This window comes from Lepidochelys kempii, chromosome 6 (assembly GCF_965140265.1).
Source record: "Lepidochelys kempii isolate rLepKem1 chromosome 6, rLepKem1.hap2, whole genome shotgun sequence".
NCBI classification, from domain to species: Eukaryota; Metazoa; Chordata; order Testudines; family Cheloniidae; genus Lepidochelys; species Lepidochelys kempii.
The window spans coordinates 118,413,993-118,428,680 of NC_133261.1; the positions used below are offsets into that span (position 1 = coordinate 118,413,993).

The window sequence follows — 14,688 nt, forward strand, 5'->3', positions numbered from 1 at the left end:
GCGGCAGGAGTGGTGACTGTGGGCAGGGGGTGCGGCTGTACTGGTGGAGGGTCCCACCAGAAAATGAAAGGGTCTGAGGGGGAAGGGCAGGGTAAGGGCAGCCTGCCCTGCCACAATTGAATGGGGGGCACTAGGACCCTGTGGCAGCAGTTGATGCAGTGAGGCAGCATGGAGCTGCAGGGGAGAGACAGGGACGCTCTGCTCCGGGACCCAGCAAGGGGGGGCCAGGGGACACTCGGGGAAGGCGTGGGGGGGCAGCAGGTGGGACCGGGGGAGACCCGGCCCCGAACATTGGTGGAGCCGGGCCCCCGGGCCCTCAATATTGCTGGAGCCACAAACCCACATAACTCACCTCTGGTACGCCGTACCGGGGTGTACCGGCTTACTTTCACCTCTGACTTTACTTTAAAAGGCATTAGAAGTACTCGCTCAAAGGATTATCGCCTTGATTCAGAGGCCAGCCAAGGGACAGCTGCTTTCTTGGCCTGGCTCTTTATACTGGTGATACTGAATCTGCCTTCTACTAATTTGCCTGTTTTTCGAGAAGACTGAAAGGGCTGTGTGACAGGGTGCTGGGAAACAGCAGCTGATGCAGCACTCTGGTCACTGCAACTCCACGTAGTCGCTCTGGAGTAGTCCTGATTAGGAAGACCTGTGCCTAATTGGTGGATTGGGATGGGCTGCCTTGGCAAAACCATCTACTCCCTTGTGGAGATGCCTGTGCTACTCATCCTATTTGTGTTATTCCTCGTCCCTCCTTTCTGTCTTCCTCTGTCAGCTAAGAGCAATCTGACAGTTATGTAACCAACTGTGATATGGTGCCTGAGACACATTGTACAATGAAACCCCGAAAACGGTCAGATTCTACTCGTCTCACACAGTTGCAGCTGCCTTTGCACTACAGAGGATTGTATTAATGTCGCATATGGCACATTCTTCTCACAGGAGAGTTCTATATTCATATGTGTAAACAGAAAAGGAGGACTTGTGGCACCTTAGAGACTAACCAATTTATTTGAGCATAAGCTTTCGTGAGCGAAGTGAGCTGTAGCTCACGAAAGCTCATGCTCAAATAAATTGGTTAGTCTCTAAGGTGCCACAAGTACTCCTTTTCTTTTTGCGAATACAGACTAACACGGCTGTTACTCTGAAACCTGTCATATGTGTAAACAGTTAGTTAATAAATGCAGTACTGAAAGATGATGCTCAAGAATACGCAACATAGTTCCTGAGTTCTGTCGGAGCAACAGAATTTCTTATTGTGCCCTGCCAGTGGCTCCTTCAGGTTGCTGTTCATATCAGCTCTTACCTATGGCCCAGACCTATCTGTAAATGGGAATACCCACAGAGGTGATTAGAAAGGCCATGAGATTTCCGCATGGAGTTTCCACTGGACTGTTCCCTCGGGGAGATGAGTTTCATACACACATGGAATAAATGGGTTTAGCACCAAAAACTTGCAGATCCTCTAAGATCTGCCTAGATCTCAAGCAAAATACCAGCAGCTATCTTGGCCACTGTTCTCCTTCACTCCCATAAAAGCCACAGGGCCTCTCCCAAGCACTCTCTGCCCCCAGAATTCGCTTTGGGAGCTTCAACATTGTGGATGGGGTGCACACCTGATCCTGCAACTGAGACAAACACAAAACTCCCATTACATCATTGGGAGCTTTACTCAGGGAGTGAATGAGCCTCAAACATACAACAGTATGAAGTCAATCAGCACCAAGGGTACAATAGAAATATATAGACTGTGGTCTCAGCTGTACATCTTGCCTGACTGTATCTTGTATCCTGGTATCATTGTGTTTCATTGTGGGAGCAAGTGCAAGGTTTTTGGTGGGAAGGTTCATATCCAAGCACTGAATGTGACAGATTCAGCATGCACATGGGCCTTTGAACTGGCTGTCTGGAATCAGAGCAAGGAATCAGTTTTGCAGACCTGCTCTGGAGTTTAGTCACACTTTGGTCATTGGACAGACAGTGTTTACTCAACTTATGGATATAGAGAATGGGTCAAAGTTATCCTTGTGGTGTAACTCCATTGGCTTCAATGGATCAGGGAGTGGCTTGGTCCAGAGACTCCAGAAGACAGATGCTGTCTTGAATAGACTGAGGCTGTACTTCCAAAGAAAGAGATAACTTCTCTTCCTTGTCTTGGATTTTGGCAGCTATCTCAAATGAAACTCGTACTGACATGTCCAGGTCTAACTCAGAAAGGAATCCTTATGCTGATGCTTTGAACATGGTGTTTATAAGGGCTGTCCTAGCTGAAACAGCCAATCTCTGGGGCCTTGCAGAGTTATTGCTCAGGCCTAAGGAACAACAATCTATTCCTAGGCCAGAATCTGCAGCTTCGTATCATCTCTCTTCCTTTTCACCATAACAGAAGGAGAGTTGGGGGTCAACTATTTTTATCCTTACAATCTGGCATCTTTGCTGTAAACTGCACATACCTTGTAGCAAATGTTTATAATGAGGAATGAAACACAGCTATTGTACCCAATACATGAAGTTCTGCTGGAGCACGGTGAATTACAGGCATTAATCTAACCAAATGCACTTACGCCCCCCCAGGAACGCTTTAAAGCTTTGTTTAAAAAATCCAGATTGTGCAGGGCGGCCCAGTGGCCATTTCCTGCCTAGGGTTGCCAACTTTCTAACAGCACAAAACCGAACACCCCAGCCCCACCCCGCCCCTTCCCTGAGGCCCGGCCTCTGCTTTGCCCCTTCTCCAAGGCCCCGCCCCTGCTTGCTCCCTCCCCCCTCCCTCTGTTGCTCGCTTTCTGGCACCCTCACTCACTTTCACCGGGCTGGGACAGGGGGTTGGGGTGTGGGAGCGGGGTGAGGGCTCTGGCTAGAGGGTGAGGGCTCTGGGGTGGGGCCAGAGATGATGGGTTTGGGGTGCGGGAGAGGGCTCTGGGCTGGGGCAGGAGTGGAGGGGGGATATGGGCTCTGGGCTGGGGGTGCAGGCTTTGGGTGGGGCCAGAAAATGAGGAGTTCAGAGTGCAGGAGAGGGCTCCAAGCTGGGGCATGGGGTTGGGGTGCAGGGGGGGGTGAGGACTCCAGCTGGGGGTGCAGGCTCTGGGGTAGGGCCAGGGATGAGGGGTTTGGGGTGCAGGTTGGGGCTCCAGACTGGGGATGAGGGATTCGGAGTGCAGGAGCGGTGTGGGGTCCAGCTGAGGGTATGGGTTCTGGCGTGGGGCTGGGGATGAGGCATTTGGGGTGGCAGGAGGGGGTTGGGATGTTGGAGGGAGGTGTGGGAGGGAACTCTGGGCTAGGGTAGGGGGTTAGGGGTGCGGGAGAGGGTGTGGGGTCCCAGCAGCACTTGCCAGGGGTCCCAGGAAGCAGACACCAGGTCTTTGCAGCCCCTAGATGCATGGGCGGCCAAGTAGGCTGCGCACGCAGCCCTCGTCCCTGCAGGCGCCACCCCCGCAGCTCCCATTGGTCGCAGTTCCTGGCCAATGGGAGCTGCAGAGCTGGCCTTCGGGGCAGGAGCAGCATGCAGAGCCCCCTTGGCCTCCAATGCATCTAGGGGCTTCAGGGACCTAGTGGCCGCTTCTGGGAGCCGCGCGAAGCTAGGGAAGGCAGGGAGCCTGCCTTAGCTTCGGACCGCCGCTGCACTGCCAACAGGACTTTAGTGGCCTGGTCGGCACTGCTGACCGGATCCCCCAGGTCCCTTTTCGACTAGGCATTCCAGTCGAAAACAGGATGCCTGGCAACCCTATTCCTGCATCAAGCTGCTTCTGGGTTGCTCTCACTGTCCTTGGAGTCAGGAGGACTACAGAAGTAGCAGGCACATCATGCAATGGAGAGGAAGTGGCTAATGTCATTCAATAGTGCCCACTCTCAATGGTTAAGGGGAGCCACCGTCAGTTCTCCTTGGGTGGTAGGATGGTAGGTGCAGCGTTGGCCTCGACTGTGGAAAGGCAGCACGGAAATGGGGAGAGGAAGGCAAACAGGAGGAACTGAAAGGATCTTCAGAACTTCAGCAGGGATGCAGAGGCTGCTTCCTTTTCCAAGCAGGGGAAAAGGGGAGTGGAACAAAAACATCTGGTGAGCAAATAGTCTCTAACTAGGGGTGGGTAAGGCAGTAGCTGGTCCAGGGAAAGGCAAAGGGGTTCTCAACTTTTTCTTTCTGAGGCCCCCTCAACATGCTATAAAAACTCCACGGCTCACCTGTGCCACAACAACTGTTTTTCTGCATATAAAAGCCAGGGCCAGCATTAGTGGGTACCAAACAGGGCAGTTGCTAGTTGCCCACGAAGCTACATTGCTCAGGCTTTAGCTTCAACTCCGAGTGACAGAGTTCAGGGCCCTGGGCTTCAGGCCCATGCAGTGGGGCTTCAGCTTTCCACCTTGGGCCCCAGTGAGTCTAATGCTAGCCCTGCTTGGTGGAGCCCCTGAAGCCTGCTCACGGTTGCCCAGGGGGCCCCTGACCCTCGGTTGAGAACCATTGCTTTAAGCTACCAGTTCAATTCCCACCTGATTTGGTAATCACAAATAGTCAAAAAAGTTGTTATGTGCTGCCATGTGTGAAATCCAGTTGGTGGTCTCACTCCAGCTCCCAGCAGGCAGGTGTCCACATCAGAGAGACCATCACCCCACAGCTGGCACCTGCCCCTGGTTGGCACTATCAGCAAGAAAGGGCAACAACTGAATGGACATGGAGATTACCCAATGTTCTCTTGCCCTAGGAAGACAATGTGGTCCAGGTCAGGTCAAGGCACACCACCTAGGCAGGGTGTGGGATCGCTGCTGCTGCTGCCTATGGTGTAGCTAATCTGTGGGGAAATAGAGGAACGGGCACATTTTACCAGCACTAAATTCACACAGATAGTAACAAAAGAAAATTCTAGGATTTCCGATTTTGCAGAGGATGAAAAATCTCTGAGCAAGTCTGGGGATGGGCTTTTTGTCCCCTAAAAACCCAGAAGGCCTTTTGCCACAAGATGTTTTGTGCCACTGGAGTGTTCAAAAGTCAAAAAATTACTCTTCTGAAGTAGACACGCAAGATGGGTGAGATAATGTCTTTTATTGGACCAACCTCTGATGGTGAAAGAGACGAGCTTTCAAGCTACACGGAGCTCTTCTCCAAGGCTGGGAAAGGTATTCAGGGTGTCACAGATAAATGCAAGGGTGGAACAGATAAGGAGTGAATGCATGTTGCAAGAGACCATTCCAGGTGAAATTAGTCAAATAAAAGATATTACCTCACCCACCTTGTCTCTGATAGCCTGGGAACAACACGGCCACAACTCTTCTGAAGAACTCATTCTATCTAAGGCTCATTTTCACTGAGCTGTTTTCCCTAAGGATTCAGCCACAAACAATAAATATTGCTTCAAGCTGGGTGCTGGAGAATTCCTTGACAGTCTGGAGCTGGTGATTTTTTCTGCCTATCTGCAGCTGCTGCTACAATCTCTGGATTGCAAATAGCAGTGCTTCCTGCCGGGTTTTTCCCGCTGCTGTGCTTCCTCTTGCACAGGGAAATGACCAGTTGATCCGAACAGAGTCTCTACACCTTCCTGTGATGCAGCTGGTGCTAGCCACTGTCAGAGACAGGCTATTAGACTAGATGGACTGCGCTCTGATCCAATATGGCAGTTCCTATGTTTCTAGTTGCAGACCCACGTGGACCTCTGATCCTCAGCATGAAGAGGGTGCAGGCCTCCTGTGCTGGCTCCCCAAAACCATGGCTATAGTCCTCATCTGTAGAAGGAAGGTGGGCAGGATTGGCTCCCAGTGACTAACAAGGCCTCAGCCTGCCTCATTTCTTTCTACCCCTTGATTCACATAAACTACAGATTATAACCCCACTGTTCCCAGCTGCCTCCCAATGGCAGCCACTAACTGCTGAGGGCTAGAGTTCAGAACTAACCAATGGCCAGATTACTTTCTCTCTCTCACAAACCAGCTTCGAAGCTGAGACTGTTTCTGCCAAGTTTCTGCCTGGCATAAATTTAAACAGCACAGTTATACATGTCTAAAAATAGCTGCTTACAGAGGAATGGCTGACACCCCCTATATGGTGGAGATGAATGGTAGAGTCTTCATAAAAAGCCCATCAAGACGCTGGGCCATGCAACTGGCCATGCTAAATAGCAGGAATGTCCAAAGCAGCCATGAGGAAGTGAAGCACATGGTAACACAATAGAAGTCATGGCACAGAACCCTGTGCTTATAATGGACACGACTGTCTGTTTTTAACATTTATGGACATTTGTTCTTGTACTTCATACAGGAAATCTGGCTCTTGTGGTTTTTATTCCAAGACACATAACTAGTTTGGGGTTCACTTTTTTAAAAACCTATTCATGGAAGCCACCAACCTGCTGTAATTCCCTGATGCAAACTATACACACAGTCTGTGCAGAAAGCCAGGAGCAATGTTTCATGACTCTTGGCTCTACCATATCATTATCAAGGGTGGATATTTCTGAGCAAAATTCTCCTGGGCAGAACAGCAAGGGCTTGATGAATTAAAGCTTCTCAAGCGCCCTTTCTGACTCACTCTCTCTTGTTGGAAGTCTGATTCACTGTCATGTGGGACAGGCCGCAGGGGCCTGCTGACATGCTTAAACAAGCTTGGATTGCCTGTGTAAGACACATCAAACTCCGCTTTCTCCAAGATGATATGAGTCTTCTCTGACTGAGCAAGCTTTCAGCCTACCTGCAGGCTCTGGTAAGCATCCTGCTGACTAAAGAATCTGAGTATTGGAATTTCTCAGTCCATTCCAGAAAGCACCAGATTGCTTAAAAGATTACCATAAAATATCAGGCCCAAATCCATCTGTAAGGGCTGGATTTATGTTTTCCTAAGTTTTTTGGCTAGAAGGCAGCCTCAGACAGGACCATCTAGCCTGATCCGCAAACCACAGGTTTCACCCAGTGAGTTCCTGCAACAGTTTGTTTCCCAGAAGTGCCAGACAATTTGATCCGAAAGAAGCCATGAGTTCAATGGGAGAGGCTTCACAGGCAGAAGTAACTAAGTGTGAGTCTGTTCCAGATCCTCCCTTTGTCTTCAGAAATCACTTGCTGGAATGGCCACATATGCCTCAATACTCCATGGCCAGAGATTATTCACCACTGGCTTGATTGATGAAGCTGGTTCTCCCACGTAGGCCAAAGGGATTGCCTAGCACCTGCTATGTGTGTTAATAGCTGCAAGACAACCTCTCTCACCTCTGCAATTCAGTAGCAGACACATCAATTGATTTTGAGATTCATAGAAATGTAGGGCTGGAAGGAAATTCAAGAGGTCAACTAGCTTGGCTCAGTCTAGCTGCAGGGACCAGCTACCCTGTGACACTCCCTTACTGCAGATTAAGCCCATTATGTCTTGTCCTGCCTTCAGTGGCAGGAACAAGTAAACCTAGACCATCCCTGACTGGTGTTTGTCCAACCTGTAATTAAAAGTGCTGGGAATGCCACAACCTTCCTTGGAATCCTATTCCAGAGCTTCACTACCCTTATAGTTAGGAAGTTTTTCCCCGATATCTAAACTAAATCTCCCTGTCACTGAGCCGGGCTTCTCCCTAGCTCCAAAGTATCCACTGCCATGCCCAGTCTCTTTCAAGGAGGTTTATTTTCTTAATAAAAGTACATAAGCAAGCAGAAAGACAGCCATAACTCAGTCCTTATTTTCAGGTTTTAGCTCCACCCCCTTCAGGAGCCTCGGGCAGGTTCCCTGGTCTGGCCAGGTGCCAGTGCTTCTCCCTCTCTGGGGCAGCAGCCTCTGGGCTGTCCCCCTGCGTAGCTGCCCCCCCTTGCTCCAGGGGACCCACCACAAGGGTTCGCACCATTCCAGTGTGGCCCTCCCTCCCCAGGCCACAACTAATCTCACCTACCAGCAGCCCTTCATAGGCCTGGGCGTAGCCCAGCCCTCTTTAATTGGCTGGATTGGACTCCCCAGCTCTAGTTCAAGAGAGCTCGGCTCAGTCTAGCTGCAGGGACCAGCTACCCTGACACTCCCTTGCTGCAGATTAAGCCCATTATGTCTTGTCCTGCCTTCAGTGGACACAGAGAGCAACTGATCACACACCACTTTATAACAGCCCTTAACATATTTGAAGACTGCTGTCAGGTCGCCCCCAGTCTTCTTTTCTCAAGACTAAACATGCCCTGGTTTTTTAACTTTTCCTCACAGGTCAGGTTTTCTAAACCTTGTATCATTGTTGTTGCTATCCTCTGGACTCTCTTCAATTTGTCCACATCCTTCCTCAAGTGTGGTGCCCAGAATTGGACACAATACTTCAGCTGAGGCCTCTCTGTGCAGTAGAGCGGGACAATTACCTCCCCTGCCTTACATATGACAATCCTGTTAATACACCCCAGAATGCTATTTGCCTTTGTCACAACTCCATCACATTGTTGACTCATATTCAATTTGTGATCCACTCTAACCCCCAGATCCTCTTCAGCAGTCCTACCACCTAGCCAGTTATTCCCCATTTTGTAGTTATGCATTTGATTTCTCCTTCCTAGGTAAAGTACTTTGGATCTGTCTTTATTGAATTTCATCTTGTTGATTTAAGACCATTTTTCTAATTTGTCTAATTTGCATGTGGTAGGCAATGTCTGGCCCGGAGTAAAGCCAATATATAGCGTATCGGGGTATTAGACTCATTCTGCAGATGGGGCAAATTGCATTTTTAATTCAGGGGCATGGGCTGTAGCTAGAAAGCTGTGGCCATGTACACCCCTCCGTCCATGTAGGGTTTTCACTGGGAGCTTTCTGCACAGATCAAGAGAAGAAAACCCTTCTGTAGTCACCAAACTCCTACTTGTTGGCCTAGTTTCCCCGTCATGCAGTGGGGAAAAAGCGCTGTAGGGTGCTATGTTCACAGCGTACACACAGAGAAGTTAGATAAACACATAAATACTCTTGCTGGAAGGTTGCAAAATAACATCTTTATTCCTTACAATTCAGAATGATAACATACAAGAGCCCAAAAACAGAGAGAAAGAAATCCGACTGCTCCCTAAGGCAGCGAGGCACAATTCACTTCACCTTACTATAGGCTGTCTGCCTCCAGATTGACTGCTGCTAGACCCAGATCACATGCTTCCTTACAGAAACCCTTAGCCTGCAAGCAGGACCAGGAAAAATCCATTTAAAGTGACAACCTACAATTTCAATACAGTTTTCAGTACACCACACAGGGGACTTTGAGGATTCCCAAAACCAAGCAGTGTCTGCATTTTGTATGTGCATTGGCCCTACCAAGTTTTTAGAAAATCTAGCCCTTGAAGTGTCATCATTAGACTCTGATCAGTGAGATAAACAGCCTCCCCTGAGTGTATTTTTCAGGCCATATGTGACAGCATTAAGGTCATGTTACACACGATGCAATCTTACTTTACTGATTATTTTTAGAAAATAAAACTTTAATACTGGCAAAAACTCAACGTTATGAGGATGAGATAAATACATCAGTGGAGGGGCCAGGTGTTTGGAACTTCTGCTATATATTCTAGCAGCAATATGTTTTTCATGAGAAAAGGACATTTACCTAGGCCCATATCTGATTCTTGTGTATTTGTCTTCTCACTAACTTGCCTCCCTAAACCAATGCAGAAATGCATAATATAGAAGTGTTTGTTCTGAACAAAGCATGTTGCATTCAATGTCTGTGTACATAAGGGGACTGTAGCAGTCCCATAGATAGCATTTTAAACAATACACTGAGATGTTTAAGTTTTCTTCTCAGCTCTCAGAAAACTCTACCCCTCGTTAGTTTTCTTTCATTGTTAGAGCCAAGGGGTGAAATGCTGGCCGCATTGAAATCAATGGTAAAATTCCCATTGACTTCAAAAGGGCCAGGATCTCACCACGGTTTTCTGCTAATGGTAATGGTAACAGAATACAGACAGTTTTATAGGTAAACCCTTGTAATTTCTTATGATTAAGAGAAAAGTCACGACAGGTGGCAGGCAATAAACAAAAATTCACGACGCCTGTCTGTGACTTTTACTAAAAATAAGGAGGGGGGGAGGACCCCGATTGGAGGCTGACTGATGCCTGAGCCCCATGGGGGAGGGGATGACTGAAGCCCAGCCCATGCTGTCCAGCACCTGCCGCTGTTGCTGACAGCTCCTGAGCCCCCACTGCAGCTCCGGAGGCTGGGAGCTTCAGGGCACCTGAGGTGGTTAGCAGCTGTGGGGCTCCTGCTGCCCATGGTGGCTGGGAGCTCCAGGGCCAGCAGCTGGATGCTCCGGGGGCCCCCTGCCACCCATGGTGGCTGGGAACTCCAGGGCCCCCACCACCTGTGGTCCCTCAGAGCTCTGTGGCTGGCAGTTTGGAGCTGCAGGGTCCCCATGAGGGCTGGGAACTCCAGCCCCACCAACCCAGGGGTGAAGCGGAAAATGTCACAGAGGTCTCTGAAAGTCACAGAATCCAAGACTTTGGGACATAATTTTATCCTTACTTATGGACTGATGAGCTTTTTATTTCATGATGATGACATCCCAAATGCATATTTTAATTGGTATTAATTCTAGGACCTATTTTTCCCACTGGTGAAAATGAAAGATAAGAGATAAATGCTACATAATAAATACTTCAGGTTAGCTCCTCATCTGGAGTAAATCAGCATAGCTCCCTTGATTTCAGTGGAGCAACACTGATTTACAATGACTGAGGATCTCCCCCATATCTTCAAATAGTGGGATTCGTCTTTGCTATTCATTTATCAACATTTGTCATGCATTAGTCTGGAGAGATGCATGTGTGCAAAGCTCAGTGAAACACTACAGAAATCAAAAATGAGTAAACACAATACATTAAAAATGTAAGAGGAAATTCCCATAAAACCATCATTTCCAGAACTTTTAATCCTTCTAGGAATCTTCTAGCAATGCAAATTTTAAAGGAATAAATAATAATCATACCTAGCTCTTTTGGTCTATAGATCTCAAAACACTTTACAGAGGGAGTCAGTATCATTATCCCCATTTTACAGATGGGGAAACTGAGGCACCAAGTGGGGGAAATGACTTGCCCAAGGTCACACCGCAAGTCAGTGGCCGAGCCGGGAACAGAAGCTAGGTTTTCTAAATCCCAGTCCAATGCCCTATTCACTACGCTTCACTACCTGTAACAAATAGCCTCTGCTCTTAAAAATGAAGCTTCAAAGTGGTTTACTTAACACATGCTAGAATTACCCTCAATGCTAGAGGGCGCCATTTCTGTTAACCATTTTCAGAGTAGTCCCCCTCCATAGTTGCTCTCGAGAGTACCATGCTCGGGCGACCGATTCCAACTTGGGTGCCTCTGTGGTATGACAAAGCCAGGTCATATGAACTGACTGAGGAACCGTTTCTCTTTATTCTTTGTTCTTCCTCCTCCTCCTCCTCCTCCATCACCCCAATAGGCATGAGAGTGTGGGGATTGAACTTGCTGCGAAGGGCTCCAATGATGCCAACCCTGTTTCGAAAGGAGTCACGGATGTAACTGAAGCACCAGGGCTAAGGAAAACTGGGGTGCAGGGGTGGAATTTGCAACTTTATATGGAAAATTGCGAAGAACTTTACCTGGGTCAGGCATTACCTTGAGGGAAAAACTTCGCCTCTGTGCACAGGGATCATGCACCAATTAAGTCCCCAAATCCCGCTCTCCCACCATGCAGTGGGACTACATTGGTCCTGCTGGGTCTGGGAAGAAACATGGGTGCAGGGGCCTTCAGTTAAGTACATCAGACACACCACCCCCCTGTTAAGGTGGAAGGGCTCTTTAAGTGTCAACCATCCCTTGCAGAAATACAGCCAACATTCATGGAAACAGCTCCTTACTTGGGTGTAAGCTCAACAGTTGAGTAGTCCGGCAGGTTCTTGCTGCTGCTGGTTGGAAGGGTTCTGCCCCGATGCAGGTAATGGTTCTGGAAGAGATACTCAGCATTGTCTTTGGGCAGGGGCAGTAGTGTACTGAGCACCGGCGAGCGCTGGCCAACGACACTCTTTATTGCAGGGCGTCTGGCATATATGCTCCTTCAGAAAAAACAAATGAGGCTTTTGTTTGATCTGGGTGGTGCAGTGCAAACTCCCCTATGTGCCAGGATAACAAGCAAGGAGTGGTACCTGTGATAGGGAAAGATAACTTTCCTCTGATCGGCAGAGACATCTGTTTTCTGCAGGTCGGGGCTGTTCTTCTCTCTCAACGCGGGGTTAAATATGTCAGAGCGAAGAAGCCTGCCCACTTCTTCCTGAATCTCTTGGAAGTACTTCCGTCTGAACACCACCCAGGCCACGTATGTACAGAAGTTGTAGAAGCACTAAACAGAAACAGAGACCAATCTTACCGCATATGGCTGTTCTATAGAGAAAGCCACAGCATACAAAGGGGAGGACCAAATTATCTGCTGGCGTAACTCCACTGAAGTCAACAGAGATACATCAGGATAGAATCTGACCCAGTATCACAGCATATTCTTTACAGTAGAGACTTGTGGCACAGTAGAATGTCTCTTAATGTGACACTTCCCATGACTGATGGCTGTTTTTAGAATCAAACACCCTGAGTCCTGTTCGATATGCTTGTGTTTCAGTTGGAAACAGTAGTGTCTCCCCACACTGAGTCACTGCAATGTCATAGGGATTAAGTGGAGAATAGGACATTACGTTTTAAAAATTTACCGAGAAGACTGGAAATGAAATTACTTACCGAATACTACTACGAGAAATGAGATCACCGCATCTCATCCTTGCTTGGCAACTTCAGTATTAAAAGACCAAAGCTCAGATGTTCACCCAGTTAGCGCCTGGTTAAATACCAGGGATACTTGGCACAGGTTGAACGTGTCCCCATTACATAGAATTTCTGCTAAGAGCTGGTCTATGCCAGAAACTTACATAGCTATAGCTACATCTCTCAGGTGTAAAAAATCCACCTCTGAGATGTAGCTGTGCCGACCTAACCCCTGGTATAGACAGCACTAGGTCGATGGAAGAATTCTTCTGTTAACATAGGGTATGTCTACACTACCTGCTGAATCGGCGGGCAGTGATCGATCCAACGGGGGTCGATTTAACGCATCTAGTCTAGACACAATAAATTGACCCCCGAGCGCTCTCCTGTCCACTCCTGTACTCCAGCACTGCGAGAGGCTCAGGCAGAGTTGACGGGGGAGTGGCAGCAGTCGACTCACCGCAGTGAAGTGAAGACACTGCAGTGAGTAGGTCTAAATATGTCGACTTCAGCTATGTTATTCATGTAGCTAAAGTTGCATAACTTAAGTCGATCTCCCCCCCATGCCCCCACCCCGTGTAGACCAGGCCCTAGTAACAGCCTGTCAGTGAGGTGGATTAACTATATAGTCGGGAGAACCCCTCCCGTCGGTGTAGGTAGTGTCTACACAGAAGTGCTACGGCTCCGCAGCTGTGCTGCTGTAGCATGTCAGGTGTGGACAAGCCCTAAGTAAGCTCATCACAATCCACAGGAGTCCAAAATATCGTATTGGTTTCAAATGTTTTCTATGAATCTGGTGAAGTATGGTATCTGGAAATTAACTGTCAAAACCTGTTCACAGGGCTATTCCTGCATAGACATCCGGAAACGTTACTAAGAATGATGGGAAATGTTACTGTCATCTTTAAGACGGTTACATTTCGGAATCACACAATGCTAGGCTGCAATTGGATTTAACCCGAATGGAAGTTTCAAACTGAACTCTATTTTCTTGCTGATTTTTTTCCTTTCATCACATGCAAACTGCTTTGTTATTGTAGGGTTGCTCATGAAGACTTTGAGCTGCTTTGTTTTATTTTCTGTAGGGACAATGAGGAACAAAATGGAGGCCTTCAAAATTTGAGTAAAAGAGCAAAACACAGGACAAAATTGGTGGCTGACCCATTTTCTCAGTGTATTGTCTCAGCAGGAACAATTCTGAGGACGTGTGTGTTAGTGACAATTTAAACAACTCACTGCTTTCTCCACCACTAGTTATTCTGGCCCAGAGCCTCAGCTGAAGACATACTGATTTACACCACTAACTTCCACAGAGCTAAGTCAGCTTAGACCAGCTGATGATCTGGCCCAATATCTTAAGCCCAGGGCAGTTACCTTTTGTGATGCTTCCTCGCTTCATCTTATTCTAGGATTAGCGAAAAAGCTCAGTGTCTATCCACGAATGTCTCTTTCTTACCTCAAAGAACTCTCGGTCCTTCTGTGTTGATGATGTTTTTCTCCTAAGACAATCAACAATAGCACAAAGTTAATAGCTGGAGTTATGCTTTCAAGTCTCTGAACAGCATACTGGACACAAATCATATGAAGAAAAGGAGTACTTGTGGCATCTTAGAGACTAACAAATTTATTTGAGCATAAGCTTTCGTGAGCTACAGCTCACTTCATCGGATGCATTCAGTGGACAAGTACTCCTTTTCTTTTTGCGAATACAGACTAACACGGCTGCTACTCTGAAACCTGTCATTATGCAAGGCACTGAATTTAGACGTATGGAGTGGAAATCTATCAAGGTATTTTTCACTGAATGCATCCGATGAAGTGAGCTGTAGCTCACGAAAGTTTATGCTCAAATAAATTTGTTAGTCTCTAAGGTGCCACAAGTCCTCCTTTTCTTTTTGCAAATACAGACTAACACGGCTGCTACTCTGAAACAAATCATATGGCTATCACACAGCTGACTTTTCAACAGCACAGTAAGGCTGGTTGCTGAGCAACCATCTTTA

The 14,688-nt window shown here is 47.8% G+C and overlaps 1 protein-coding gene across 7 annotated transcripts in view; it reads right to left on the minus strand.

The window, feature by feature from the left end:
- Positions 1-8,903: 8,903 nt before the first annotated feature.
- PPP1R36 (protein phosphatase 1 regulatory subunit 36) overlaps positions 8,904-14,688 on the minus strand; it is a 23,060-nt gene continuing 17,275 nt past the window's right edge. For 6 of the 7 annotated variants that reach the window (XM_073349877.1, XM_073349879.1, XM_073349876.1 and 3 more), the window contains 4 exons: positions 14,142-14,184; positions 12,079-12,272; positions 11,794-11,988; positions 8,904-11,428 (listed from right to left, as the gene is read on the minus strand). In XM_073349877.1, the coding sequence (XP_073205978.1) occupies positions 11,194-11,428; positions 11,794-11,988; positions 12,079-12,272; positions 14,142-14,184 (667 nt within the window). In that variant the 3' untranslated portion in view covers positions 8,904-11,193. The remainder of the gene's footprint in view (positions 11,429-11,793; positions 11,989-12,078; positions 12,273-14,141; positions 14,185-14,688) is intronic. The other variant, XM_073349883.1, reaches the window with a different exon arrangement.